General features: G+C 42.0%; 6 protein-coding genes across 6 annotated transcripts; 2 read left to right on the top strand and 4 right to left on the bottom strand.

The window, feature by feature from the left end:
* Window positions 1-9,432: 9,432 nt before the first annotated feature.
* Window positions 9,433-9,843, bottom strand: LOC311223846 (histone H3.2-like; the record flags this gene model as incomplete). Its single annotated transcript, XM_084308610.1, has 1 exon — window positions 9,433-9,843. One exon carries the CDS (start codon window positions 9,841-9,843, stop codon window positions 9,433-9,435), a length of 411 nt encoding a protein of 136 aa, XP_084164736.1.
* Window positions 9,844-14,983: 5,140 nt separating this feature from the next.
* LOC311247014 (histone H2B-like) lies at window positions 14,984-15,358 on the bottom strand (the record flags this gene model as incomplete). The annotated part of the gene is made up of 1 exon (XM_084337293.1): window positions 14,984-15,358. The coding sequence occupies one exon, from the start codon at window positions 15,356-15,358 to the stop codon at window positions 14,984-14,986; it is 375 nt and encodes a 124-aa protein (XP_084193419.1).
* Window positions 15,359-17,411: 2,053 nt separating this feature from the next.
* Window positions 17,412-17,822, bottom strand: LOC311246866 (histone H3.2-like; the record flags this gene model as incomplete). Its single annotated transcript, XM_084337108.1, has 1 exon — window positions 17,412-17,822. The coding sequence occupies one exon, from the start codon at window positions 17,820-17,822 to the stop codon at window positions 17,412-17,414; it is 411 nt and encodes a 136-aa protein (XP_084193234.1).
* Window positions 17,823-18,152: 330 nt separating this feature from the next.
* Window positions 18,153-18,545, top strand: LOC311223845 (histone H2A-like; the record flags this gene model as incomplete). The annotated part of the gene is made up of 1 exon (XM_084308609.1): window positions 18,153-18,545. The coding sequence occupies one exon, from the start codon at window positions 18,153-18,155 to the stop codon at window positions 18,543-18,545; it is 393 nt and encodes a 130-aa protein (XP_084164735.1).
* A 906-nt stretch (window positions 18,546-19,451) lies between these two features.
* Window positions 19,452-20,066, bottom strand: LOC311246812 (histone H1-like; the record flags this gene model as incomplete). Its single annotated transcript, XM_084337061.1, has 1 exon — window positions 19,452-20,066. The coding sequence occupies one exon, from the start codon at window positions 20,064-20,066 to the stop codon at window positions 19,452-19,454; it is 615 nt and encodes a 204-aa protein (XP_084193187.1).
* Window positions 20,067-22,738: 2,672 nt separating this feature from the next.
* On the top strand, window positions 22,739-25,890 carry LOC311223844 (histone H2B-like; the record flags this gene model as incomplete). The annotated part of the gene is made up of 2 exons (XM_084308608.1): window positions 22,739-22,772; window positions 25,529-25,890. 2 exons carry the CDS (start codon window positions 22,739-22,741, stop codon window positions 25,888-25,890), a joined length of 396 nt encoding a protein of 131 aa, XP_084164734.1.
* Between the last annotated feature and the right edge of the window lie 1,536 nt (window positions 25,891-27,426).

Here is a 27,426-nt window from a genome sequence, read left to right as displayed (position 1 = left end):
TGCACTCACGAAGCAGATTCTAATCAAAGGCACCTGCTGCCGGACAAGTAACGTTATTATATATCATTGTTTTTCCCTGAGTGCCTTTGCTATGGAAGACGAGTTCACCCTTTAAATATCTTTAATACAATTGTTTGTTTGAACACTTTGGTATAATAATGAACGACATGTGAACAATATTGAAATGTGAAATATGTAACTAATTGTATGTTTGTGTTTGACTGTCCTATGCAGTTTTCACGGTGCAAACGAGGTGCAAACGAGGTGCAAACGAGGTGCAAACGAGGTGCAAACGGACCAAATGAGGCAACCGTCACTACCTGTACAAAGTACCAAAGAAAAGCTACAGTACTGCTAAGCTGAAATGCAAGAGAAAAAAGAGAAAATAAATAAAAGCATCTGTACGAAACATAACCGCATCTTTATTTCAAGACCAAGCCGGGGGGCAGTTACAGTGAAAACTTACCCGACTCTGAAGAGTGAAAACTTACCGACCAGTGGTGAGTGAAAACTTACCGACCAGTGGTGAGCGAAGACTTACCCATACTCTGAAGATGATAAACAGTGAGTAAAACCCATACTCTGAAGATGAGCAACAGTGAGTAAAACCCATACTCTGAAGATGATAAACAGTGAGTAAAAACCCATACTCTGAAGAGGATAAATGTATTATGAAACCTCATTCTGAAGTGGATAAATGTGAAATAGACCTTACTCTGAAGAGGATGGATGTATTATGAAGACTTTATTCTGAAGTGGATAAATGTACAATGAAGACCATACTCCAAAGAAAATGCATGTATGTTGAAGACCTCACTCTGAAGAAAATGCATGTACAATGAAGACCTCACTCTGAAGAAAATACATGTATGTTGAAGATCTTACTCCGAAGAGAACACATGTATTTTGAGGACCCTACACTAAAGAAAATACATGCATGAAGAGAAGGAAGAATGAACCTACTAATTACCCTCATGCTGTCTGGTATCCATCCCAGCAAACCCACGGACGTGTGGCAACTCCTGTATATCTAATTACCCTCATGCTGTCTGGTATCCATCCCAGCAAAACCACGGACGTGTGGCAACTCCTGTATATCTAATTACCCTCATGCTGTATGGTATCCATCCCAGCAATACCACGGATGTGTGGCAACTTCTGTATATCTAATTACCCTCATGCTGTCTGGTATTCATCCCAGCAATACCACGGACGTGTGGCAACTCCTGTATGTTTAATGAATATTATGCTGTCTGATATCCATCCCAGCAAGTGGAACTCTTAAATACCATCTAGTTATTTGATATTTTGAGTGTATGTGATCAAGCACAATGTCGGCCCAAGAAGACGAAGCTGGCAACCCCTTGGAGTTGGAACAGAACAGAACGGGTGCTCGCCAAAGAACTCTAACCGAGAAAGGAAAAGAAAACCGTGAAGTGGAGGATAAGAGGAATGAGAAAGCTTTTAACAAAGCTTATCAGAAGTGGAAGAAGATAGCCAAGGAAGCAAGAGGGAAGCTAAGAACCTTCTGTCCAGCAGAAGAACTTGAAAGACTAAAACAAGACATTCAAGCAAGTTGTGACTTAGTAAGAAGTTTATATGAGTCCATTTTACGTAACCATGCCACGACTCCTGAGATCGCAAATAAAATGGACGCCTGTATTCAGCTGACGACAGACACCCAAGAGCTTGTGTGTAAGCAGCTGGAAACAAAAGAGGAAGATTTTAATGAAAGACTTGAGAAGGAGAGGGTGAGAATAGCTCTGAACAAAGAAGAGTACAGATCTGTATATGGTCACACAAATACTGAAACAATTCACTCTCAACGTTCCAAGGCATCAAACAGGCGGAGGGAAGCTGAACTCGCGGCTAAAGTGGAAGAGGTAAAGGCCATGCAAGTGATCCAGGCTCAGCAAACCAGTCTCCTCCAACTAGAGGGGGAAGAGGCAGCCATGCTGATGGAAATGGAGAAGTTGAAGGTACAGAGTCGACGTAAGCTGGAGGAGGAGAGGATGAAGTTACAGCAGCTACAAGCAGAGAAGGAAGTCCAGGTAGCAGCAGCCCGAGTGAGGGCATACAGTTCGGGAAGTGATCTAGACAACGAAGAAGAAGAAGTCACTGACCATGAAATAAATACTGCTTACCAAAATCCTGAATATAGTGCTCCGCTACATCCTACGGCATTCCAACGTCAAGCATCTCCCAGCGCGACGGCAAACCAAGAGGCCTTCAGTCTAGCCGAAGCAATCACAAGTGCATTAAGCATGAATCGCCTACCTACACCAGAACCAACAATATTCAACGGTGACCCTATGAAATTTGTTGATTGGAAGATGACCTTCATGACCCTGATACATCGAAAGCCTCTCCCAACAAGTGATAAGATGTTTTATCTGAAAATGTACCTTACTGGAGAAGCTCGTAAGTCTGTGGAAGGATTCTTTTACAGAGACTCCGAGGAAGCATATAAAGGTGCCTGGAGAGTGTTGGAAGAGAGGTATGGAAACCCCTTCATTATACAAAGGGCGTTCAGAGACAAGCTAATGAGATGGCCTAAGATAAACACAAACGATCCTCTGGCGCTCCGAGAATTTGCAGACTTCCTACAGGGATGCACAGAGGCAATTCCACATGTCCGAGGGCTGGACATCTTGAACGACTGTGAAGAGAACCACAAACTGCTCAAGAAACTACCTGAGTGGATTGTGCGAAGATGGAGCAGGATCATCGTAGAAGAGCTAGATAAATCTGGAAGCTATCCAAGTCTTGCACACTTTTCAAAGTTTCTGAACAAAGAGGCACGAATAGCTTGTAACCCCATCGCTACCCCACTACTGTTGAACTCCAGAGCCTCAGACGAGAGGTTTTCCAAGAGAGCCAGAGCGTTGAATACAAGCACTCACATAAAGAGCAACATCGTGGAGACACAGTATTCACCCTATAGAGCCAGACCACCTTGCCCAATCTGCAAGAATGAGAATCATGGCATTGCTACATGCACTAACTTCGCATCAAGGTCTATAGAGGATAAGAGAACGTACATCTACCAAAATCACCTCTGCTTTGGATGTCTAAAGAAGGGACACTCCAGCAAGGACTGTAAACGGCGACATACCTGCAACACCTGCAACCGTCGTCATCCAACGTGTCTGCACGAAGAGAGGTCACAAGCACCAGAGACAACCCAGAGTGGCACATCTACTGCAAACTACCGGGGCCAAGAAGTCTGCAGAGTCGTGTCTCACACTACAACCCGATGTGCTTCTGCGACCTCAAGCATTGTCCCAGTCCTTGTGTCTTCAGTTCAAGAGCCACAGATAACGGTGCTCACTTACGCACTACTCGACACACAGAGTGATACAACGTTTATCTTAGAGGACCTGCTTAAGGAGTTAAGTGTGGAAAGTCAACCTGTGAAGCTGAGACTCAGTACAATGACTGCTGTAAATACAGTTATAACCAGCAAGAGTGTCAGCGGCCTACAAATCAGAGGACTCCATTCTGCAAACAACATCAGAGTGCCACAAGCCTACACTCGTAGCTTCATCCCAGTAGACAAATCCTACATTCCTACTGGTAAAACAGCGCTACAGTGGCCTCACCTCAAGCATCTCGTAAACAAGTTGCCAACACTTCTAGACTGTGAAGTGGGTATGTTAATAGGATGTGATTGTCCCTCAGCGCTAGCTCCACTCGAAGTCATCACAGGCTGTGAAAACGAACCTTTCGCACAGAGGACAGAGCTTGGCTGGAGCATAATAGGCTCATCTAACCCTCATCTGGACCGACAAGGGAGCCAGAGCTTTGTACATAGAGTGTCAGTAAAAGAAATACCAGCCCCGTCTACAACAGATGTCCTTAAAGTACTTGAGTCGGACTTCTCTGAAAGGAACTACGAGGACAAGTACGTGTCTCAAGAAGATGTTCACTTCATACAATTCCTCAGCGAGAACATCAGACAGAAAGAAGATGGACACTACGAGATGCCTCTACCTTTCAAGGGTAGCAGCCCACCATCCCTACCAAACAACAAGAGACTAGCTACAGTCCGCCTCCAGTCTCTAAAGAAGAAGCTAAAGACGGATAAAGAGTATCACGAACGCTATAAGGCTTTCATGAAAGACATCATCGAGAAAGGTGACGCAGAACTTGACCATACCACTTCATATGGAGAGACCGCTTGGTACCTTCCTCATCACGGCATTTACCACCCTCAAAAGCCTGGCAGGCTACGGGTCGTGTTTGACTGCTCAGCTAAATTCTGTGCAGTTTCCCTAAATGACTGTCTATTGACCGGTCCCGACTTAATCAACTCCCTAATAGGAGTTCTATGCCGCTTCAGAAAGGAAGACGTGGCCATAATCTGCGACGTGGAAAGAATGTTCCACCAGTTCTTCGTCCACCCTGACTCTCGAAAATACCTCAAGTTCCTGTGGTGGAGGGAAGGTGATTTGGAAACGGAACCACAGGAATACAGGATGGCAGTTCACCTCTTTGGAGCTGCTTCGTCTCCTGGATGTGCCAATTTTGGCCTAAGGTACATGGCACACCAACATAGAGAAGACTACCCAGCAGCCTCAGCCTTCATTGAGAAGAACTTCTACGTTGATGATGGGTTAGCCAGCGTTTCATCAGTCGAAGAGGCCAAGAAACTGATCATCGAGGCACAAAAATTGTGCAAACGAGGAGGCCTGCGCCTCCACAAATTCAACTCTAACCACAAAGACGTCCTCAACTGTGTGAAACCCTCAGAAAGAGCAACAATCACTGACCCTCTCGAACTTAAGCTGGAAGCGACCCCAACTGAGCATGCACTTGGCCTTCAGTGGTCTATAGACAACGACACCTTCAGCTTCAATGTCAACATGAAAGACCAGCCTTCAACCCGTCGAGGAATCCTCTCCATCGTCGCCTCTCTTTATGACCCACTCGGGTTTGTTGCCCCATTCACCCTAAGCGGGAAACGCATACTCCAAGAACTATGCCGCAGAGGCATAAGATGGGACGATCCACTGCCAGATGACTTAAAGCCACGGTGGGAGGAATGGAAGATCGGGCTACATAACTTAAAGGAATTCACAATCCCTAGATGCTATCACCCACATGACTTCGGCAACATCATCAAGACGGAACTGCATCACTTTGCCGATGCCAGCAGCATGGGGTATGGCGCTTGTTCCTACCTCAGGTACAAAAATGACAAAAATACAGTACACTCCAGTCTTGTGATGGCCAAAGCAAGAGTAGCACCCACCAAGGTCTCAAGCATCCCACGACTAGAGCTCTCAGCGGCAGTGGTCGCAACCAAATTAAGTGTGTTGCTGAAAAGAGAACTGCAGATGAAGATCGATGAAGAATTCTTCTGGACAGATTCACAAGTAGTTCTGGGCTACATCAATAATGAGGCAAGAAGGTTCCATGTGTTCGTCGCGAACAGAGTCCAACTGATAAGAGAAAACACTGACCCAAGTAAATGGCACTATATCGAAACAGCAGAGAACCCGGCAGATCATGCCTCCAGAGGCCTTCAGGCATCTCACATTCCTTCAACAAACTGGATGTCAGGTCCTACATTTCTCTGGGAGCAAGAAGTACATCCCAAACTGAATCCCTTCGCAGACTTACTCGTAGGCGATCCTGAGGTTAAGGCTGTCCAAGCTTTCACAACCAAAGTTAACAGTTGTACAGACATTCTAAGTCACCTAAATCAGATCTCTTCATGGTCAAAGATCCTGAAAGTAGTCGCAAGAATCAAGAGGCTGGGATCGGGAAAAGTACACAACACCGAACTGGTGACAGTCGAAGAACGAGAAAGAGCTGCCAAAATAGTGATCAAGCTTGTCCAGCAGCAAGCCTTCTCTCAGGAAATTAAGAGATGCCAGGAAGGAGATGCTCTCCCAAGTTCAAGTGCTCTCCATTCCCTTGATCCAATTCTGCATCAAGAACTTCTCTGTGTGGGTGGAAGATTGAGACGCTCATCCCTCAGTCAAGAAATGAAACATCCCATCATTTTGCCAAAAGACAGCCCTATCACCAAGCTAATTACGGCTCATCACCACGCTCAAGTTTGTCACCAAGGCCGAAGTCAAACCCAAATGGAACTGAGGGCAAATGGTTTCTGGGTCATTGGTGGGAGCAAATTAGTAGCCAAGCTGATTCACAACTGTGTACGATGCAGGAAACTCCGACGACCTACTCAAGAGCAGCAAATGGCTGAACTCCCTAAAGAGCGTGTGGAAGACTCACCGCCTTTCTCATACAGTGGCATGGACTGCTTCGGCCCCTTTCTGATTAAAAAGGCTCGAAAGGAGTACAAAAGGTATGGCCTGATACTAACTTGCCTAGCTTCACGAGCTGTCCACATCGAGATGCTTGAAGACTTATCAACAGACTCATTCATTAACGCCTTGAGATGCTTCATCAGCCTCAGAGGAGCTGTTCGGCAACTTCATTGCGACCACGGTACTAACTTCGTGGGAGCTAGAAACCAGTTTAAAGAAGCACTCAAACAATGTGACGCCAGTTTACTGGAGATCTTTCTAGCAGAGAAACAGTGTGAATTTGTCTTCAACGCTCCATCTGCCAGCCATGCAGGTGGTGTCTGGGAACGTCAAATCAGGACAGTAAGAAATGTGCTGAACGCCACTATCGCTCTGTGTCCAGGCAGACTTGATGACGCCTCTCTTAGAACACTCTTCTATGAAGCTACAGCTATTGTAAACAGCCGACCACTGACAGTAGATGGTATCAACGATCCTATGGCGCTAGAACCCTTAACACCAAACCATCTCGTCATGATGAAGTCTAAAATCGCTCTTCCACCCCCTGGGAGATTTGTTAAAGAGGACATGTATGCAACCAAGAGATGGCGCAGAGTCCAGTACCTAATCGAACAATTCTGGAGCCGCTGGAAGAAGGAATACCTCCTGAACATTTCTACACGCCAGAAGTGGCACGTACCACGGCGTAACCTCAAGGTGAACGACATAGTCATCCTCAAGGACAGTAACCTGCCAAGAAGCCAGTGGCAACTATGTCGGGTCGTCGAAGCCACTCCAGAGAGCGACGGTCTAGTACGTCGAGTAAAAATACAGACTGGGGAGCGAAAAGATCACTCTACCAGACCTTCAGTCCTCGAGCGACCGATCCAGAAATTGGTACTCCTCCTCGAGAGTAATTAGTATAGAAATGCTTGAAAAATATTATTTTGATGCTATGTGAAATCTAAAAGGAAATCCTGTATGACTAAATTAATTGTTTTTGTGCTTATCCGTCATAGCAGGATTTGGTGGGAGTGTAACTGACCGCCAAGGGTAAAGATGCCTATCATCTTTACTGTCAGTAAGCTTTGATTTGCGTTGGTCTAGATGATCAATTTCTCTGTATAGGCTCAGAATACTGAGCCCTCTATTTATCTATCTAAGAAAATAATATTTCTGAGCCACTTGTGCACTTTCATTTAGTGTCCACATGGGGGCAGAGCTCGTCTTTCTTTAGTATAAAGGTCACAGCTTTCTGTGTGACCAAGGCGGAAGTAACTCAGATAACGACGGAGCAGGCAGCGAATTGTATGATGGAAGGACCTTAATCCAGTTAAATTAACTACCCTTGGTAAAGCGGAATAAGGTATGTCGAACACTCAAATGTATTATTATTATTACTGTTGTTGAAGATATGTTGTTGTATATTTATGTGTGTAACCGCCAAACATTTATAAACATATAAAGTGGTGCACTCACGAAGCAGATTCTAATCAAAGGCACCTGCTGCCGGACAAGTAACGTTATTATATATCATTGTTTTTCCCTGAGTGCCTTTGCTATGGAAGACGAGTTCACCCTTTAAATATCTTTAATACAATTGTTTGTTTGAACACTTTGGTATAATAATGAACGACATGTGAACAATATTGAAATGTGAAATATGTAACTAATTGTATGTTTGTGTTTGACTGTCCTATGCAGTTTTCACGGTGCAAACGAGGTGCAAACGAGGTGCAAACGAGGTGCAAACGAGGTGCAAACGGACCAAATGAGGCAACCGTCACTACCTGTACAAAGTACCAAAGAAAAGCTACAGTACTGCTAAGCTGAAATGCAAGAGAAAAAAGAGAAAATAAATAAAAGCATCTGTACGAAACATAACCGCATCTTTATTTCAAGACCAAGCCGGGGGGCAGTTACAAGGTACTTCATATTGGCTAACTTCTAATCAGTTAAATGAATAGTTAATATCCTATACTCTAGGATATGTTATCCATACTGTTCAAACTCTGAACTCTGTTTCCTACTGCCTTACACAAACTATATTCTACACATGTAACTCTTGTGTGATAGCATGTACAATAATGCTGCATACACTGCATGTATAGTATATCTATCCACTTATGTCTTAATACACCTGCATATCATCTTTTTATATATCCTTTACCTTGCACTGGTCAGTATGACTTACTACCATAGTGTCTTTATACCTGTAACACTGTACATACATCTGATCAGCACTAGTAATTTATATATACTCCAGTTTAATCCTATTGCACTTTATTGTTACATTTGTACTCTAGTTAGGCACCAATTTGTTTCCGTTGTACTATACTTGTGCTGTATAATGACAATTCATGTTAATCTAATCTGATCTAAAATAGTGAAATTAAAACACTAATTTGGCTGGAATGCTCTCAATGTCGAATGTAAACGTCGCTATTTCAGCACCATGGACAGTACCGGACCACACTGACGAAGCCATTTTGGAAATGGGGAAAGCATGCAGGCTCAACCAAAATTAACTCCAGACAAGGCTCTGGGGCAAACAATGATAATCCGGATTGTATTTATTTTTAACCATATAGGTAATTTATTTGTCAGCAGTGTATTAGATGAACTAATGGATCCGAGAAAACTGAATATGAATGTATGACTTCAATATTACGTTTTGCAGTCTCAAGTTATGAATAAAATAATTCAGGAGTACAGTTGAGTAAAACATCAAACATTTATTTCTCTTAAAAAGAAAAGGTATATCTTGCATCATATTTTAATTTTGTATATTAAAGTATATTTAGTTTTTAAGAATTGTAAAGGATAGGCAAAAATAAGCATGTGCTTCAGCCAATTCCTTTTTTCTGTCATTGAGTTTGGATTTTGTGTGCGAGCTTGCTTTGAATATGTACATTTGTGATTTTTTCTTTTCCTTTTGAGTCCACACATGTTTTTGATTTGTCTGTAGACAAGGACAGAAAAGAAACGATTCATCATCATCCTAGTTACTTTGTATTGAGCTACGATGGTCGTGAAACGAACGTATTACACATCAACAACTTCATCCACGTGGAACCAGAACATAGTTAAAATGAGGAAATGGGGCTCATTCATGATTATTGAGGTGGCTCTTAAAAGAGCCTTTAGGGGGACAACTAGTCAACAGGTCGATTTAAGCGCGCTCTCCGCGGATGCGGCGGGCCAGCTGGATGTCTTTGGGCATGATAGTCACCCTTTTGGCGTGGATGGCGCACAGGTTGGTGTCCTCAAACAGACCGACCAGATAAGCCTCGCTGGCCTCCTGAAGAGCCATGACAGCAGATCTCTGGAAGCGCAGGTCGGTCTTGAAGTCTTGGGCGATTTCTCTGACAAGACGCTGGAAAGGCAGCTTGCGGATCAGCAACTCGGTGGACTTCTGGTAACGACGGATCTCTCTCAGCGCCACGGTACCGGGCCTGTAACGATGAGGTTTCTTCACGCCGCCGGTAGCGGGTGCGCTCTTACGGGCAGCCTTGGTGGCGAGCTGCTTCCTTGGGGCTTTGCCACTGGTGGACTTACGAGCGGTCTGCTTAGTTCTGGCCATTATGAGAAACTATGTTTCAGTCTTCAGCAATCAGAAGTCTAAAATCTGACTTCATAAGTAACCCTCAGCAATACTGATCATCTCCGGTCCCCTCTCCCTCCATGTTTAGCAGGATACACAGCCTCCACATCTGGCTCAAAGGTTACTCTGCTCAACAGGCATCCCCTGTGGTTTGGACTTCAACAAATTCACTGATAACCACACCATGCTCTCTCCACTCGTAATGTTAATGCTTCAAATCTAGTCACAATTTCTCTAGATGTGTTTCTGTCATACAACATAAAATCACAGATTAGGGCCTAACTTTTCTGAACAGTATTTACTAATAAGGACACTTTTGATCAAACTGATCAGCAGCTCAATAGTTGCTTTTATGTTTCACAAGGTGCTCTGAATCTGCTTTTACAAAAAAAATATTTTCTGTTTTACCATGGTACCAGTCATAAATTATTGACCATGGTACAGCCATATAGTAAATGTAATGGAACCATTAATAACATGGTTATAACATGGTATAGTCAGGATACATTTTTGTAAGAGATGTTTCTAAATGGAAATGGAGGACCCTGATGTAAACAAGACAAACGTCTTTCTCTGGTCTGCATCCCCTTAACTAACAATTGTGTGTATTGAGCCGTACTGTATTGTACCCATTCTGCAATCTGTTAAATATTGATTGATTTATTGAACATTTTATTAACAGATTGCAGAATGGGTACAATACAGTACGGCTCAATAAGGGGATGCAGACCAGAGAAAGACTTTCGTCTTGTTTACATCAGGGTCCCCCATTTTCAATTCATCATAACATATATGACACACATGACATACAGATAGACAATACTGCTACTTCTATATATTTATGACATACCAGATTTACAAATACAATATCGTTTGTGAAAAAAAAGAGAGTATATACATTTGACAAAGAAACTGTACATTGGAGGAGGTTGGGTAGGAGGGGGTGGGGGGAACTGTACATTGGAGGTGGTTGGGTGGTTTCCCTGAATGTCAGCAAAACAAAAGAGATGATTGTGGACTTCAGGAGGTCGGGGGTCAAGGACTACAGCCCCCTCAGCATCGACGGGGCACCGGTTGAGAGAGTGAACAGTTTCAAGTACCTCGGAGCCCACATATCCGAGGACGTGACATGGACCACACACATTGACAGTGTTGTGAAGAAGGCACGACAACGCCCCTACTTCCTCAGGCGCCTAAGGAAGTTCCAAGTCAGTCAGAAGATCCTTAGGAACTTCTACTCATGTACAATAGAGAGCATCCTGACTGGCAACATCACCTCCTGGTTTGGGAATAGCACTGCACAAGACCGTAGCAGACTACAAAGAGTGACACGTTCAGCCGAACGCACAATTGGAGGGGGGCTTCCCACCCTCCAGAACATTTACAACAAGCGGTGCAGGGGGAAGGCTAAGAGAATTATTAAGGACTCGAGCCACCCGAACAACTACCTCTTTGAACTGCTGCGGTCAGGCAAGCGATACCGGAGTCTTAAGGCGAGCACAGAAAGACTCAGAAGAAGCTTCTATCCCCAGGCCATCAGGCTGCTAAACGAACAATAAACACTATGCAACAACCATCAAATGCACACAGCACACACACCAACACGCACACACTCACTTAAACCACACAAACACACTTTATATTTATTGATAAAGGATTTGCACTACAACTCGTACACCCACTGTAAATTGTACCTAAATTGCACCTCATCCCATTTCTGCCTTGCACTATATAGTATTGTATTAGTACACTGCACAGTATTGTATATTATATGGTAACTCAGTTAAGTCTATTCTGCATCGAACATTGTACATATGTCTATACTGAACACTGTGACCTCATTTTTTTTACTTCTAATTTACATGCTATACTATGTTATTTTATTTCATGCTTATCTTGTCTTGCACAGTCTCTGGAGCGTAACAGTAAGAAGCATTTTGTATAAAAGTATTCTGTACTTCTGTATGCCAACTATTAAAGAAACTTGAAACTATGCAATTGAAGAAAACTGTAAAGACTAGAGATGAACTGTTTATTTATTTTGTACATAGGCTGTGCATATGTTTGTTTGTTTGTTTATTTGCTTATGTGTATGATTCTTAACTGTGTTTTTATTTTGTTATTGGTGTATATGTGTATGTATGTACAGTATATGCATATATATTATATATATATTTATGTATATATATGTGTATATATGTATATTTGTACTCCTGTTGGGGCTTCTTGGACCAGATCAATGTTTTATCTGGCTAAATAAATAAGAAACTGATGATTTGGTCCTGTTAACTTTGAATTTTTTATGGGGACTGCCCAGATCCCTCTCATGGACCTGGACCTCACTTTGAGAACCTCTAATGATTCTAGTTATTCAGTATTCATCTCTAATTACTCTAAAGGGGGGGGGGGCTGACCCCCCTCTCCACCCCCCCGGGCTGAAGCCCCCAATGTTTTCTAACCCTAAAAACGCCCCTGATGGGGAGGGAGGAGCAGATGTAGCCCTTTACTAGCTTCTCAAAGCACTTCATGGCTATGGAGGTGAGAGCTACAGGGCGGTAGTCGTTGAGGCAAGCAGGCTTGGATTTTTTGGGTACAGGGATAATAGTGGACTTCTTCAGGCAGGTGGGGATGACAGCCTGTTCTAAGGACAGGTTAAATATGTCAGTGAATACCGGGGCCAGTTGGTCGGCACAGACTTTTAGGACGCGGCCGGGTATGCTGTCCGGTCCTGCTGCCTTCCTGATATGAAGATGTAAACATCAGTAAACATCTCTTACAAAAATGTATCCTGGCATTCCTATGATAAAAAATTATGCCATGTACCATTGATATCATGGTTTTAAAATGGACTATACCATGTTATTAATGGTTCCATTACATTTACTATGGCTGTACCATGGTACATCATTTATATAATGACTGGTACCATGGTAAGAAAAGAAAAAAAGAGCACCTTGTGATTATTATTATGGTAAATAATTTATATGACTGGTACAATGGTAAAACAGAAAATAAAATGGATTCAGAGCACCTCATGAAACACAAAAGAAACAATTGAGCTGCTGATCAGTTTGATCAAAAGTGCCCTTATTGGTAAATACTGCTCAGAAAAGTTAGGCCCAAATCTGTGATTTTATGTTGTATGCAGTGGCGGCCGGTATGAACTACATCTGGGTGGTCGCAAGCTGGCCAAGCGAATACGGACTCATAACGTTACCAACATTAAGTCCAGTTAATTGATGCATACTACATTAGTACACGTATGATCATCAAATCAATAATGAACACATATATATAGTCATTTTAAACAAGTTACCATTCATTCATTCAGCCATTATGCAATACCCGGCCACAGCGAAATTAACACGCTGTGTTGAGAGAGCGAGAGAGAGAGAGAGAGACAGAGATATCGCAATTCTACCTTGTTGTTAAGTTGGCAGCAGGCAGAAAGGCTTGATAAAGTATATCCACTCCACTGTCCAGACTGTGTTGATGTCCATTGTCCATGCATGTCCGGCACACTGCATCCATATAATTATAGCTTGTTGTTAGCCAACAAGAGTGTGAGTGAAGAGCTGTGTCCCTTTGTCCATTTCCGTGTCAAAATAGCCTGCAAACTACCTGGTGTTCTATCGCCATGCTCTAAGACAAACTCTAACCTTAACCAACTTTGAAAGAGTGCCTAGGCTTAACCGTCGAAAGAACTTGCCGTCACGCTCTAAGACAAATAGCTGCATCACAACAAAACAACAGCATACTGTCTATCGAAACTGAAACTGGCGTTGGCCAATCAGAGAGAGCGTCTCCGAGAAATGCGGCTAAGGAAATTATAGACGCTGCTGCTTAGACCGCTTCAAATCGCGCCCGGCTTCCATCATATTTCAACGCACAGCACGTTACGCACTGATTGGCTTTGACTGATACAGCGATGAAACAGTGCACGGCGTGCACGCGCACTCAGAGCGCTATTGCGTCTAGCCCGAGACGAGAGAAATACGGCTAGGAGAAATGCGGCTACAGACAGTGAGTCACTTACTGTTCAGGAAAACGATTATTTATATTTGATATATTAACGTTATATTGTGCATTGGAAACACAAACATACTTAAAATGAGTAAATATTATTCATTTTAAACATGTTTATATTATTTATAGGGCTATAAAACAAAAAAACAAAACAAAATATTTCTTGTTCTTCTCTCTTATAACCAGGGTTAACCAGGGGGGTCGGCGCCCGAGCGCCACTAGTGGCCAGCCGCCACTGGTTGTATGACAGAAACACATCTAGAGAAATTGTGACTAGATTTGAAGCATTAACATTACGAGTGGAGAGAGCATGGTGTGGTGTATCAGTGCATTTGTTGAAGTCCAAACCACAGGGGATGCCTGATGAGCAGAGTAACCTTTCAGCCAGATGTGGAGGCTGTGTATCCTGCTAAACATGGGAGAGGGGACCGGAGATGATCTGTATTGCTGAGGGTTACTTATGAAGTCATATTTTAGTCTTCAGATTGCTAGAGTTTGATGTCAAATAAAAGCTTATTGTTGTTGTAATAATGTATTTAACATTTAACGTAGGTATGGGGTGGTTCATCTTTTTCATTATAATTATTATTATTATTTTTCGAATAGCATTTCAACTTTGAAAATGCTAAAATAAACGTTATCCATGTGTATTATAAAGACCAATAATGTATTATTGATCAGGGTTCTAATACAGCAGGTGATATTCATTTACTGTATAATTGTGATGTACAAGCTAGAATTCTATCCAATCTAGCTACTTGTCAACAACCTAAAAATCACAAGATTTTGACTAGTAAATATATAATTTGCAACTTAATAGCCATCCAAACTATGATTACAGTTGCTAGTCATTTATTAATCAATAATTAAGATATACAATTCCATCTCCCAACAGACACCCCCCTACCATAATACCTGTACAAACGAAATGTAGGACATTTTTTAAATGGAGAATTTTAAAAATGAAATACCCGGCACTCAATAACCACTTTGATAAACAGCGCGATCATGAGATTATTGGAATAACTCTCTCAGGACAGAGTGGGTGGCTCTTAAAAGAGCCTTTGGGTTAATCTTCAGTGAACAGCGTAGTTTACTTGGAGCTAGTGTACTTGGTCACAGCCTTGGTTCCCTCAGACACAGCGTGCTTCGCCAGCTCACCGGGCAGCAGCAGACGCACAGCGGTCTGGATCTCCCTGGAGGTGATGGTGCGACGCTTGTTGTAGAGAGCCAGGCGCGAGGCTTCTCCAGCGATGCGCTCGAAGATGTCGTTAACGAAGGAGTTCATGATCCCCATGGCCTTGGAGGAAACGCCGGTGTCGGGATGAACCTGCTTCAGGACTTTGTAAATGTATATGGCATAACTCTCCTTCCTGGACTTTCTGCGCTTCTTGCCTCCCTTGGCAGCGGTCTTGGTGACGGCTTTCTTGGAGCCCTTCTTGGGCGCTGGCTTGGCTGGTTCAGGCATATTCGACGGCTTATCAGAATCGAATGGTGACGGACGGTTGCTTACGTTTCCTGCCTTATTTATAGGAGGTCGATGCAAATAGTACTGCGTGGCTTCTACGATACGATTGGTTGGGCGTGGCGCACGTGTGTAAAGCTAATGAAACATGCATCTCTCTCACCGTGGGTAAAAAGGGAATGATAAGAAAATGTACACATTGACAATATTTTGGTTTATTATTTGGCAGTGCTGGGAAAAGTATTGAGCAAAAGTACAAATACACTAATAGAATAGTACTGCAAAAAGTCCTCAATTTAAAGTACTTCTCATTTTAATAGTTTCTAATCAAGTAAAAGTATACATACAAGTATTAAAGTATCCTAGACCTACACTATATATTATATATATAATCAAAAGTAAATATATTTGTTCAATAAAAGTAAACATGTGCTTAAGACTCTATATTGATCCAGTCTCCTGGTTGTACCACAACATCCAGGTCAACTAACTGGAGACTAGTTTAAACTAGTCTCAACATTGTAACCACCATGTTATAAACAGATTATTATGACTATTGATGTTTGTGCTGTCAGGAACACAACTCCCCAATGTTAGCCTCCTCTCTCCATTGACTTCCATGGTGAAATTGAACTTTACAATAGCGCTTATACAATTCATGGTAAATGTCCTCTGTACTCACCACTGAACTGCCCTCTCACACTCCTCTGCTACAACTTTTCAGAACTACACAAAAAAATCTAGCCACTAATTATATTTTATGCTCAGAAATAACTCTTCCCCAACACTCACAGCAGCTTTACTCCCAAAACACAATACAAGTCAAGAACGCATCACAATATCAATCTCACATGCACTCATTCCAGTACCGGCTTACAAAAATAACTATGGAATAAGATAATTTTTCCACACAAACACTAACATTTGGAACGAGATCCCATTTCACATCAGAGCAATAACCTCCATCTCACATTTCAAATAGGCCTACAAACAACATCTGATGCTAGAACACATCTGTAATCATTGATCTGACTCTTTCATATAGGTCTTAATCTCGTTGATACTGTCGATTTGTATTTACTGCTATGACTGTATGTTTGACCTTGCTGTCCACAATGACTATAATGCAATGTCTTTGTCAGGATTATATGATTGTATGTAGTGCAACTGCCTATTTGTTTTGTATTTAAATTATTGTTTCATGTGCAACAGGAACCTGCTGAAAAACTGTTTGTAACTGAGTCAGGACAGTTTAAATGTACATTGTGAAATGTCTTTTTTTTACCATATCCTGTATAAATAAAGTAAAAATTAAATGAAAAAATATTAAATTGTATGTGAATTTACCTCAAAACTATTTAAATACCTTCAATTGTCCACATAGGTAAATTGTCTTGCACTCAGTCCGGCAGTAAACATACTCTTGGAATGTAAGAGATGGTCTTGTCACTATAGTCTTACATGTGAAGTGTTGATTAAAAATATACAATATATAAACTGTATGTTAGCAATGTACAATAACACTGTACACACCGTATACACTGACAATACCGACCAGGTATTAGTGCCTCGCAAAGTGCAGATATGAAGTTTCCCCCTTTTTTTTGTATGCATTTAGGAGGTTGTGTTCTTCATCAACAATAAAGTTCTCTCCACGTTTGATATATGGCCATTCAGACTGTATTTGTGATGGGGAATATGCTTATATTTTTGGTATCGTAACCGATTAGGCCAACAATGACTTGTGTTAATTAAGCAATATCACAGCTATGGGGAGTATTTCAGCCCTGCGTCTTGCTGACAGCCCTGTGATATAATAGCAGCATGTCACGAAGTGAGCTATTGCTTTAATAAAGCGGTTATCAAGTAGCATATATATAAAAGTAAGATTTACACTTACATTTAATTTGTTTTTATTAATACATAATGTTCAAAATATTTGTAATTTTTTTTTATGAGTAATATATATATATAATTGAATAAGGAATATACTTTCATAGTTATTGAGGTGGCTCTTAAAAGAGCCCTTTGGTAGAGAATATACGAGGAGTCTTATTTAGGCACGCTCTCCACGGATGCGGCGGGCCAGCTGGATGTCTTTGGGCATGATGGTCACCCTCTTGGCGTGGATAGCGCACAGGTTGGTGTCCTCAAACAGACCGACCAGATAAGCCTCACTGGCCTCCTGAAGAGCCATGATAGCAGAGCTCTGGAAGCGCAGGTCGGTCTTGAAGTCCTGGGCGATTTCTCTGACCAGACGCTGGAAAGGCAGCTTGCGGATCAGCAACTCGGTGGACTTCTGGTAACGACGGATCTCTCTCAGCGCCACGGTACCGGGCCTGTAACGATGAGGTTTCTTCACGCCGCCGGTAGCGGGTGCGCTCTTACGGGCAGCCTTGGTGGCGAGCTGCTTCCTTGGGGCTTTGCCACCGGTGGACTTACGAGCGGTCTGCTTAGTTCTTGCCATTATGAGAAACTATAATTTCTTCAATCGAACAAGAATAATACGCTGCCGTGCCGAAACTCTGGCCTTATATTACTAACGCGGAGGCGCAGTAGTTTCTGATTGGTCTCCTCTCTGTGAGCTCGTTACTCCGCCTACACCTCACAGGGTTATTGGAGGACTTCACGGAGATACAACTGGGAACGAGGTTATTGGAGGACTGGTCGTTTGGAAAAACCGCCAACAAAACGTCTTTCCTGATTGGGTGAGAAAACACAAGCCTGACTATAAAAGGTTACTCTCCAACTCGCTGCATTCATTTTCTAACTCGTTTAGCGAAACAGAATAATAAACATGTCTGGAAGAGGAAAGACCGGAGGAAAGGCCAGAGTTAAGTCCAAGACTCGCTCCTCTCGTGCCGGGCTTCAATTCCCCGTGGGTCGTGTCCACAGACTGCTGCGTAAAGGCAACTATGCTCATCGTGTTGGAGCCGGTGCCCCGGTTTATCTGGCGGCTGTGCTGGAATATCTGACCGCTGAGATCCTGGAGTTGGCTGGAAACGCTGCCCGTGACAACAAGAAGAGTCGTATCATCCCCCGTCATCTGCAGCTGGCCGTGCGTAACGACGAGGAGCTCAACAGACTGCTGGGAGGAGTGACCATCGCTCAGGGTGGTGTGCTGCCCAACATCCAGGCTGTCCTTCTGCCCAAGAAGACCGAGAAGGCTGCCAAGCCTGCCAAGAAGTAAATTATTTAGCCTCTTAGACAAACTCCACAAAGGCTCTTTTCAGAGCCACCCACCTCTTCTTGAAAATGCAATATTTCCGTTTCTCAAAATACAGTTTGGTTGTGTAACTTAGGTTGTTTCCTCGGACATATGTAAGACTATAAACACATAATGCATAACATTTGACTGTCCACTAATGGGTACACTTGTACAGTGCTGGTTATAAGTAAACGTTTAATGTATTGTCTGTCTGTTTGAAGGCTTAACGATATAATATACAATGATAAAATGGCATGTCATAGCAGTCAAGTGATTATTAATTTGAACTGAAAAAAAACGATATGGGTAAATCATACTGGACAGCGGTATAAATAGTAAGGGTTATATATAGATTACAGCATGCACAAACATAAGGACAGCAATTAGTTTCCACAATTGTTGGGCCTTTGTTGAGCTCATTAATCTGATGTGTCCACTAATGGGCCATCAGCCGTAGTCATTCAAATAGTGTCATAGCGGTCATTTACGCACGGACTTAAATGCACCATAATGATAGCAATTTATGTATTTCCACAATAAAGGGCTCAACTTGTTGCGGTAAAGTGTCTGCGTTAGGACCCACTAATCAAACCGGACTTAACAATCAACATTATCCAATTAAGAACCTATATCTGATCTATATTTTATATATATATTGTTGTGGTATATCCTCCATATTTATATAATATATAAAGCTGCGTTTGCTTTGTTGCCGTGCCGAAAGTAACTCGTGGAAATCAACCATGCCAAAAGTAATACTAAGTTATATACTTCGATAAGCCCCCTTCACTTCCACACACACTAGAGTACAATATTGCTTTTCATGAAAGTGGTGAGTGGCTCTTAAAAGAGCCTTGTTGAATTAAAGACAATGTTCTGTTTAAATGCTTATCTCTTCTTGGGAGCTCCTCTCTTAGCTGCTATTGGCTTGGCAGCCTTCTTAGCTGGGGCCTTCTTGGGCGCAGCGGGCTTTTTCACCTTCTTTGGGCTCTTGGCTGCTACCTTCTTGGGACTCTTGGCCGCTACCTTCTTGGGGCTCTTGGCCGCTACCTTCTTGACTTTCTTGGGAGACTTCTTGGCGGCAGCAGGCTTCTTCGTTGCTGCCTTCGCAGGCTTTTTGGCCACGACAGGTTTCTTGGCTGCTGGCTTCTTGGCTTTCGGAGCGACTTTCTTTGCGGGCTTTTTGGCTTTAACCTCAGCCTTGTTGATCTTGAAAGAGCCGGAGGCTCCGGTACCCTTGACCTGGACCAGGGTTCCCTTTGTCACCAGACTCTTGACAGCGGTCTTAACGCGGGCCTTGTTCTTGTCCACGTCATAGCCACCGGCAGCCAGAGCCTTCTTTACGGCAGCCAGAGACACACCGCTCCTCTCTTTAGAAGCAGACACTGCCTCGACGACCAGGTCACTGACGCTGGGACCTGCCTTCTTGGGTTTGGGAGCTGCCTTCTTCTTAGCGGCCTTAGCCGGAGCGGCGGGAGCTGGAGCTGGAGCGACTTCTGCCATCTTCTCTCGTTCTGTCTCAGATTCAACACAAGTAGAATTATGATATTGAAGCTCAGTCAGAGGGCTGGTCTTAAACACTACATGAGAGCCATGTAGACTCAACCCACCCTGTCCTCCTTTGTGCTGCCAAAATGCTCTGCCGCTTGTGTTTTCTCCTCGCCAAAAAAGAGCTCAAATACACAACTATGAATATTGCAGGAATTTAACGCCAAATGGGTCAGCAAGCAGAAATATGTGCCATCAGAATTAAACCATTTGGAGACCCCTGGTGTGTTTGTGGACGCTTCAAACCACCAATTTGCGCCTTCACCATGGTGCGCAGCTATACCTTTCTCTGTTATTTATGTCTCACAATTCTTTAGATTGCATTATAATCAGACATAATCTCGTTTTCCAGCGAGCCGAGCTACCTGACTAGAGACTGGGAGCAAGAATAGTAATCAAGGGTGACGCGTTTTGTTTTAAATTGATGCTTTTCCGGTGTTGGTAAACACACTGTTGCTGGTGGCCTGTAGCGTGGGTCACCTCGACTTCGTATGAGGGATGATCACCACCTTAGATCAGTGGAAGGTTTCACGTGGCCTATATTAATTACAACTAACATTTAATTAATTAATGTTGCAAAACATTTCATAACTCACACAAGAAACGTAGCTACATTTTCCTTTTGGGGGTGGGGGACTAGTTTGTTGTGTACTTTAGACTGCTGCATGCTTGTTGACAATACATGCTTTTTGGGCATTGCTGATCTGCTGTGTTTTCTGATTTAAATCTGCTACACTGAACACTTAGCACAATAAATAATAACTGGTCTATTTTAATTAGATTTCAATAGTTTAAATAGACATAGTAGATTCATAATGAATCATCATATCACCAAACATAAATGCACCATATCAACATGTTCTGCATTTCCACAAAAGAGGCCTTGCACGGAATGTTTGTGTAGTAAAGGCAATGGAATGGTTGCTATGTATACATTTTATGTATAGATTATCATATCAACACATAGTGACCATGTTGTGTCTTATTACTGAATGTTATGAAGAAGTCACAACGGAATAGTAATATCATGCTTTTCAGCAGTGTTTTACCGACTACCACTGCACACAAATTAGGCATTTTCTTTTGAAAGTGGTTACCAACGGTTACAGGCAGCCATGCTGGAAGAAACAGAACAACACAAACATTACAGTTTGTGTTTAGCCTATAGGTCAGATATACAGGCCTCTATTGTTAGGGCTCAACTCATTGTGAAGTAAAGGATCTTAGAATGTGGTGCAGTAGGCTGCCAGCTACATTGTTGATACACTCAGAAGAAATAGCTGAAGGAATGAAACATACTATGTTGTCAGAGTCATACTTGTATTATTATCTTGTACCACAGTGAGGTACCGATACATGTAGCTCATGGTGAGACCATGTCGGTCTGTGTCATCTGTTTATGATCAGTAATAAATAACCCAAACAAGAGGACACCTGCTCATGGAGACGACTCAGCACCATCAGAAAACATCTCTCACCTTATAAATGTATACTGGCATTTCCATGATTAAAAGTTATGCCAAATACATGTAAAAAGGAGTATATGCAGGTATGTACAGACAGATGTGTATATGAATGTGTGTGTGTATATATATATATTGTAAGTCAAAGCAGTGACAGATGTCACCAAGAGAGCTATTGTTTGATTGAAAACTTTATTAACAGATTGCAGAATGGGTACAGTACAGCTCAATACATACAATTGTTAAGGGGATGCATTACATTTGACGTAGAAACTGTACATTGCGCTTTCAAGGTGCACAAAATCATTCTCTTGGAAAAATGCAGTTTCATGTCGATTATTGCTTGGCTTAGTTAATATCAAGTGTGGCTATGGAGTTTTGCTAAGAGAATATAGTTGGGTTATTATGGCTTTGCGCGCAAATAGTTTCCTGTGCGCGGGAAATGTGCGACAAAGCCTCTCAACCAATCGTATACAAGAAGCCACACAGCTATACTTGCACAATTTGACCTATATTCTACCCATGTAACTCTTGTGTGCATGTATAGTATATATATAAATCCACTTATGTCTGAATACACCTACATATCATCTTTTTTATATAACCTACCTTATACCACTGGTCAGTATGACTTACTACCATAGTGTATTTATACCTATAACAATGTACATACATCTGATCAGCATTATTACAATACTCGGTATAGTACTAATTTATTATACTTCAGTTTAATCCTATTGCACTTTAGTGTTATTTATACTCTAGAAAGACGACAATTTATTTTCGTTGTACTATGTGACAATGCATTTTAATCTAAAATAGTGAAATTAAAACTAATTTGGCTGGAACGCTCTCGACTAATGTAAATATGAGGAGTCAAACAAGGCACTTATTGTAGAAGCAAACATTTTCTCCACAGATATCCTATATGGAATTCCGATTAAACTTATTCCTTAAGCGGTGATGTCATTATTAGCTACTCCCAGGTCGAAACTGTATGTGGAGAGGACAGTATACATTTAACTTATAATAGTCAGTTCTAGATGTGTAGGAGTATTGCTTTCCTCTGTAATATGTGGGTGGCTCTGAAAAGAGCCTTTGTGGGGTTTGTCGAAGAGGCTAAATACCAACCTGTGCGCCATCCACGCCAAGAGGGTGACCATCATGCCCAAAGACATCCAGCTGGCCCGCCGCATCCGTGGAGAGCGAGCTTAAATCGACCTGTTGACTAGTTGTCTCCCTAAAGGCTCTTTTAAGAGCCACCTCAATAATCATGAATGAGCCCCGTTTCCTTATTTTAACTGTTCTGATTCCACGTGGATGAAATTGGTGATGTGTAATACGTTCGTTTGGTGACCATCGTAGCTCGATACCAAGTAACCAGAATGATTCATAACTCGACTACGCAAAATGTTATATTGAAGTCATATGTTCATATTCAGTTAGTCTTTTCTCGGATCCATTAGTTCATCGAATACACTGCTGACTAGTAATAATTATGACCCATATGGTTAAAAATAAATACAATCCGGATTCTCAGTGTTTGCTCCAAGTCTTGTCTGGAGTTCATTTAGGTTGAGCCTGCATGCTTTCCCCATTTCCAAATGGTGCTGAAATAGTGACATTTAGATTTCCAGTGACTACAAGTAGCGAATCCACACTTCCAAACAATCTCGAGATAACAAAATAAATTAATCGGTTATCACAAATACACAATTTTATTATGTCGAGTAAATTATAAATGTATGTATGGCCTCTTTGGGCTTCCGTAGAATACACCTGCATATATAATCTTTTTTTATATACTTGTGTGACTATATATATATATCCCTTACCTTATATCACTGGCCAGTGTATGACTTACTACCATAGTGTCTTTATACCTGTAACACCTGATCAGCATTATTAGTAGTAGTACTCATTTATAGGAAAACCAACATTTTAGCTTATTTAACATCTTCCCTGGAGTTAGACAAGATACATACCCTTTTCGTCTCTCTGCATGCATTAGGCCTAGTTCCCTACAAGTGTGACTGGGAGACTCATGTGAATGAATGAATGAATGAAAACTTTATTTAACAGATTGCAGAATGGGTACAATACAGTACGGCTCAATACATACAATTGTTAAGGGGATGCCGACCTGAGAAAGACGTTTGTCTTGTTTCCATCAGGGTCCCCCATTTTCAATTCATATAGACATTTATGACATACACAACATACATGACATTTATGGCATAGGGACATATAGGTATTTAGTACTGATACATTTGTGACATAAGCGGTATTCAAATATACAGTACTGTTACCCCTAGATCCTGACAGGGTATATACATATGATGGGGAGGGGACTGTACATTAGGAGGGGGTGGGTGGGTGGGAGGGAAATATACATACGGCGGGGAGGGAATATATACAGCTTCCTCTTGAGCTTCCTCTGGTGTAGTGGTTGTGGTATTCACTGACCTTTGGGAAGTATTTTGACATGTACATGGGCACCCCGGTCGTATAGTGTATCTTGTAGACCAGGCCCATTGCAAGTTGCTGTACTCTGTCGTCTACTCTAAGCCATCCTAGGTTGTCAAAGTGGGCAGGGGTGAGGTGGGTTCTGGAGTTCAGGTCAAGTAGTAGTCTGACCAGTTTGTTTTGTGATGTTTGTAATTTTGTTTTAAGCGCCTTTGAGGTGCTTTGGTACCATGAGGTGCACGCATAGTCATAGTACCCTTGAATGAGTGCTCCTGCCAGAGTCTTCAGGGTATTCTTGTTTACCAGAGAGGAGATCCGGTACAAGAATCTAGTTCGTTGGTTGACTTTTTTTATTACATTGGATGCCATTTTGTCACAGGAAAGATTTGCCTCTAGGATGGAACCCAGGTAGGTAATTTCGTATTTCCTTGTGACAATATTGTCACCCACTGTAACTGAGAATCCGTCGGTCTTGCTGAGTTTGTTATTTGAGCCGAAGAGAATGGACTCTGTTTTGCCCATGTGTAATGATAGTTTGTTATCAGCGAGCCATATGCAGATTTTGCCTAGTTCCGTGCTGAGGGTTTTTTCAACCTGCAATTTATTCTTGTCAGAGACCAGCAGGGCTGAGTCGTCCGCAAACAGGAACAAGTTGCAGTCACAGGCTGACGACATGTCATTTGCATAAATTAGGAAGAGTAGCGGTCCTAGTATGCTTCCTTGTGGAACACCACAGCTCACTGTGAGGGGGGGGGATAGAGTGCCCTTTACCTCTACCATCTGTTCTCTCCCCTCCAGGTAGGATTGCATCCAGCTCACTGATAAGCTATCAAAACCAATTGCTTTTAGCTTGTCCATTAGAATGGAGTGATTGACAGTGTCGAAGGCCTTTTGTAGGTCCAGCATGACCATGCCGCAGTATTTGCCCGCGTCCACCTCTTGTTTGATGTGGTCGTTCAAATAGAGGAGGCATGTGTCAGTGGAGTGGGACGTTCTGAAGCCAGATTGGAATTCGTAGATTAGATTTTTTTTCCGCCAGGTACTTTTTGACCTGTGACTGGGACATGTGACTGTGACATGTGACTGGGCGACTTGTGTGACTTGGATACTTGTGTGACTGGGAGACTTGTGTGGCTTGTGTGACTGGGAGACTTTTGTTGCTGGGAGACTTGTGTGACTTTGTGTGACTGGGAGATGTGGTAAATACACAGGTACAACATGTTTACAGGAACGTTTTGGAGTTGTATTTTGATTGTATTTGGAGTGTGTATTTCATGACTGTAGGGAACTCGGGTAAATGTCTGACCCACTTACAGTGATGAAGCTAAGCTAGGTCCAGGCGTTCCCTAAGCCTAATGCATGCATGTCTAACTCCAGGGAAGAGTGTTAAATAAGCTAATTTCCCAAAATGTTGGAGTTTTCCTTTAAGAGAGTAAAGCAGAACAAACTCATGGCTGAAACTCTTCTGCCCTCTACTGGCTAAATGAGAACTTAACTTAACCAAGAAGGGCTCCAAGAAAGCCGTCACCAAGACCGCTGCCAAGGGAGGCAAGAAGCGCAGAAAGTCCAGGAAGGAGAGTTATGCGATCTACATTTACAAAGTCCTGAAGCAGGTTCATCCCGACACCGGCGTTTCCTCCAAGGCCATGGGGATCATGAACTCCTTCGTTAACGACATCTTCGAGCGCATCGCTGGAGAAGCCTCGCGCCTGGCTCTCTACAACAAGCGTCGCACCATCACTTCCAGGGAGATCCAGACCGCTGTGCGTCTGCTGCTGCCCGGTGAGCTGGCGAAGCACGCTGTGTCTGAGGGTACCAAGGCTGTGACCAAGTACACTAGCTCCAAGTAAACCCTGTTCACTGAAGATTAACCCAAAGGCTCTTTTAAGAGCCACCCACTCTTTCCTGAGAGAGTTATTCCTATTATGCTCATGATCGCGCTGTTCATCAAAGTGGTTGTTCAGTGCTAAATGAGTGTTCATTTCACTATAATTTAACTGACTTAGAAGTTAGCCCAATTATGAGGTACAGTATATATCATAATTAATACTATGATCATGTGTTTTACTTTCTCCATTATTATTGTCCAAACTACAGCTATGCAATTCTAACAGTATACAAGACAGCAATGGAGTTATGGACTTAATCAGTTATTCAAAATAATGCTGCCTGTTAAAAGCTGCTTTTCTAGATCAAGATTGATATTGAAACTAGCTTTAGTTTGTGTATATTTTTTGGAATTCCATATAGAATATTTATGTGGAGAAAAGTTTTGCTTCTACCAGGTGATTTGCCTGTCATATTAGTTCAGTCAGTTCATCCCAGGTCGAAACTAAAACAGAATGACTATGTGGAGAGGACCGTGCATTTAACTCATCATAATAGACATGGTTATACATTTCCTCAATAGGTTTAAATCCATTGTCGTTATACAAAGAAAATAAGTTGACGTCTAAACAGTACAAATATAACAGTAAAGTGCAATATGAAAGGACAAAGTGATTAAACTGGAGTATATCAGATGTATGTACATCAGTGTTACAGGTATAAGTCATACTGACCAGTGGTATAACTATAAGAGTAGGTAAGGGATTGATTGATTGAAAACTTTATTAACTAATGCAACAGAATGGGTACAATACAGTACAGCTCAATACACACAATTGTTAAGGGGATGCAGACCAGAGAAAGACTTTCGTCTTGTTTACATCAGGGTCCCCCATTTTCAATTAATCATAACATATGACATACAGATAGACAGTACTGCTACATTTATGACATACCAGATTTACATACAGTACAAAAATAGTCTAAAAAAGAGAGTATACATTTGATGAAAAAACTGTACATTGGAGGAGGTTGGCTGGTGGGGTGGGGGGGGATATAGTACACATTATATATATTATTGCACATGCTATCATACAGACGTATACCGGTATGCAGAATATAGTTTGAGGTAGGTGTGTAAGGCAGTTGTAGACAGTGAAATGCAGGAGTTTGAACAGTATGGATAACCGATCCTGGAGTATAGGCAATCAGGTATAGGCACTATTAACTTTTAACTATTATTTAACTGACTAGAAGTTTTCCCAATATGAAGTACTTCATGTATAAGAATAACTCACTTTCTAAATTCTAACAGAACTACAAGACAGCAATGGAGTTCTGGACTAAATCAGTCATTAAAAAAATAATGCAGTGATGCTTCCTGTTACAACCTGCTTTTCTAGATAGAATATTGATATAACCAAAATTGTATTATGTCTGATTAGCACTAGTACTAATTTATACATGTACTCCAGTTTAATCACTTATACATTGTATATTGCACTTTACTTTTGTATTTGCACTTATTTTTGTTGTACTGTACTTGCCCTGTATGATGA

The sequence above is a fragment of the Notolepis coatsorum genome, assembly GCF_963971535.1.
Source record: "Notolepis coatsorum genome assembly, chromosome: 2".
NCBI classification, from domain to species: domain Eukaryota; kingdom Metazoa; phylum Chordata; class Actinopteri; order Aulopiformes; family Paralepididae; genus Notolepis; species Notolepis coatsorum.
The sequence above is the reverse complement of the archived record's forward strand: the minus strand, read 5'-3'. Positions and strand labels throughout refer to the sequence as shown.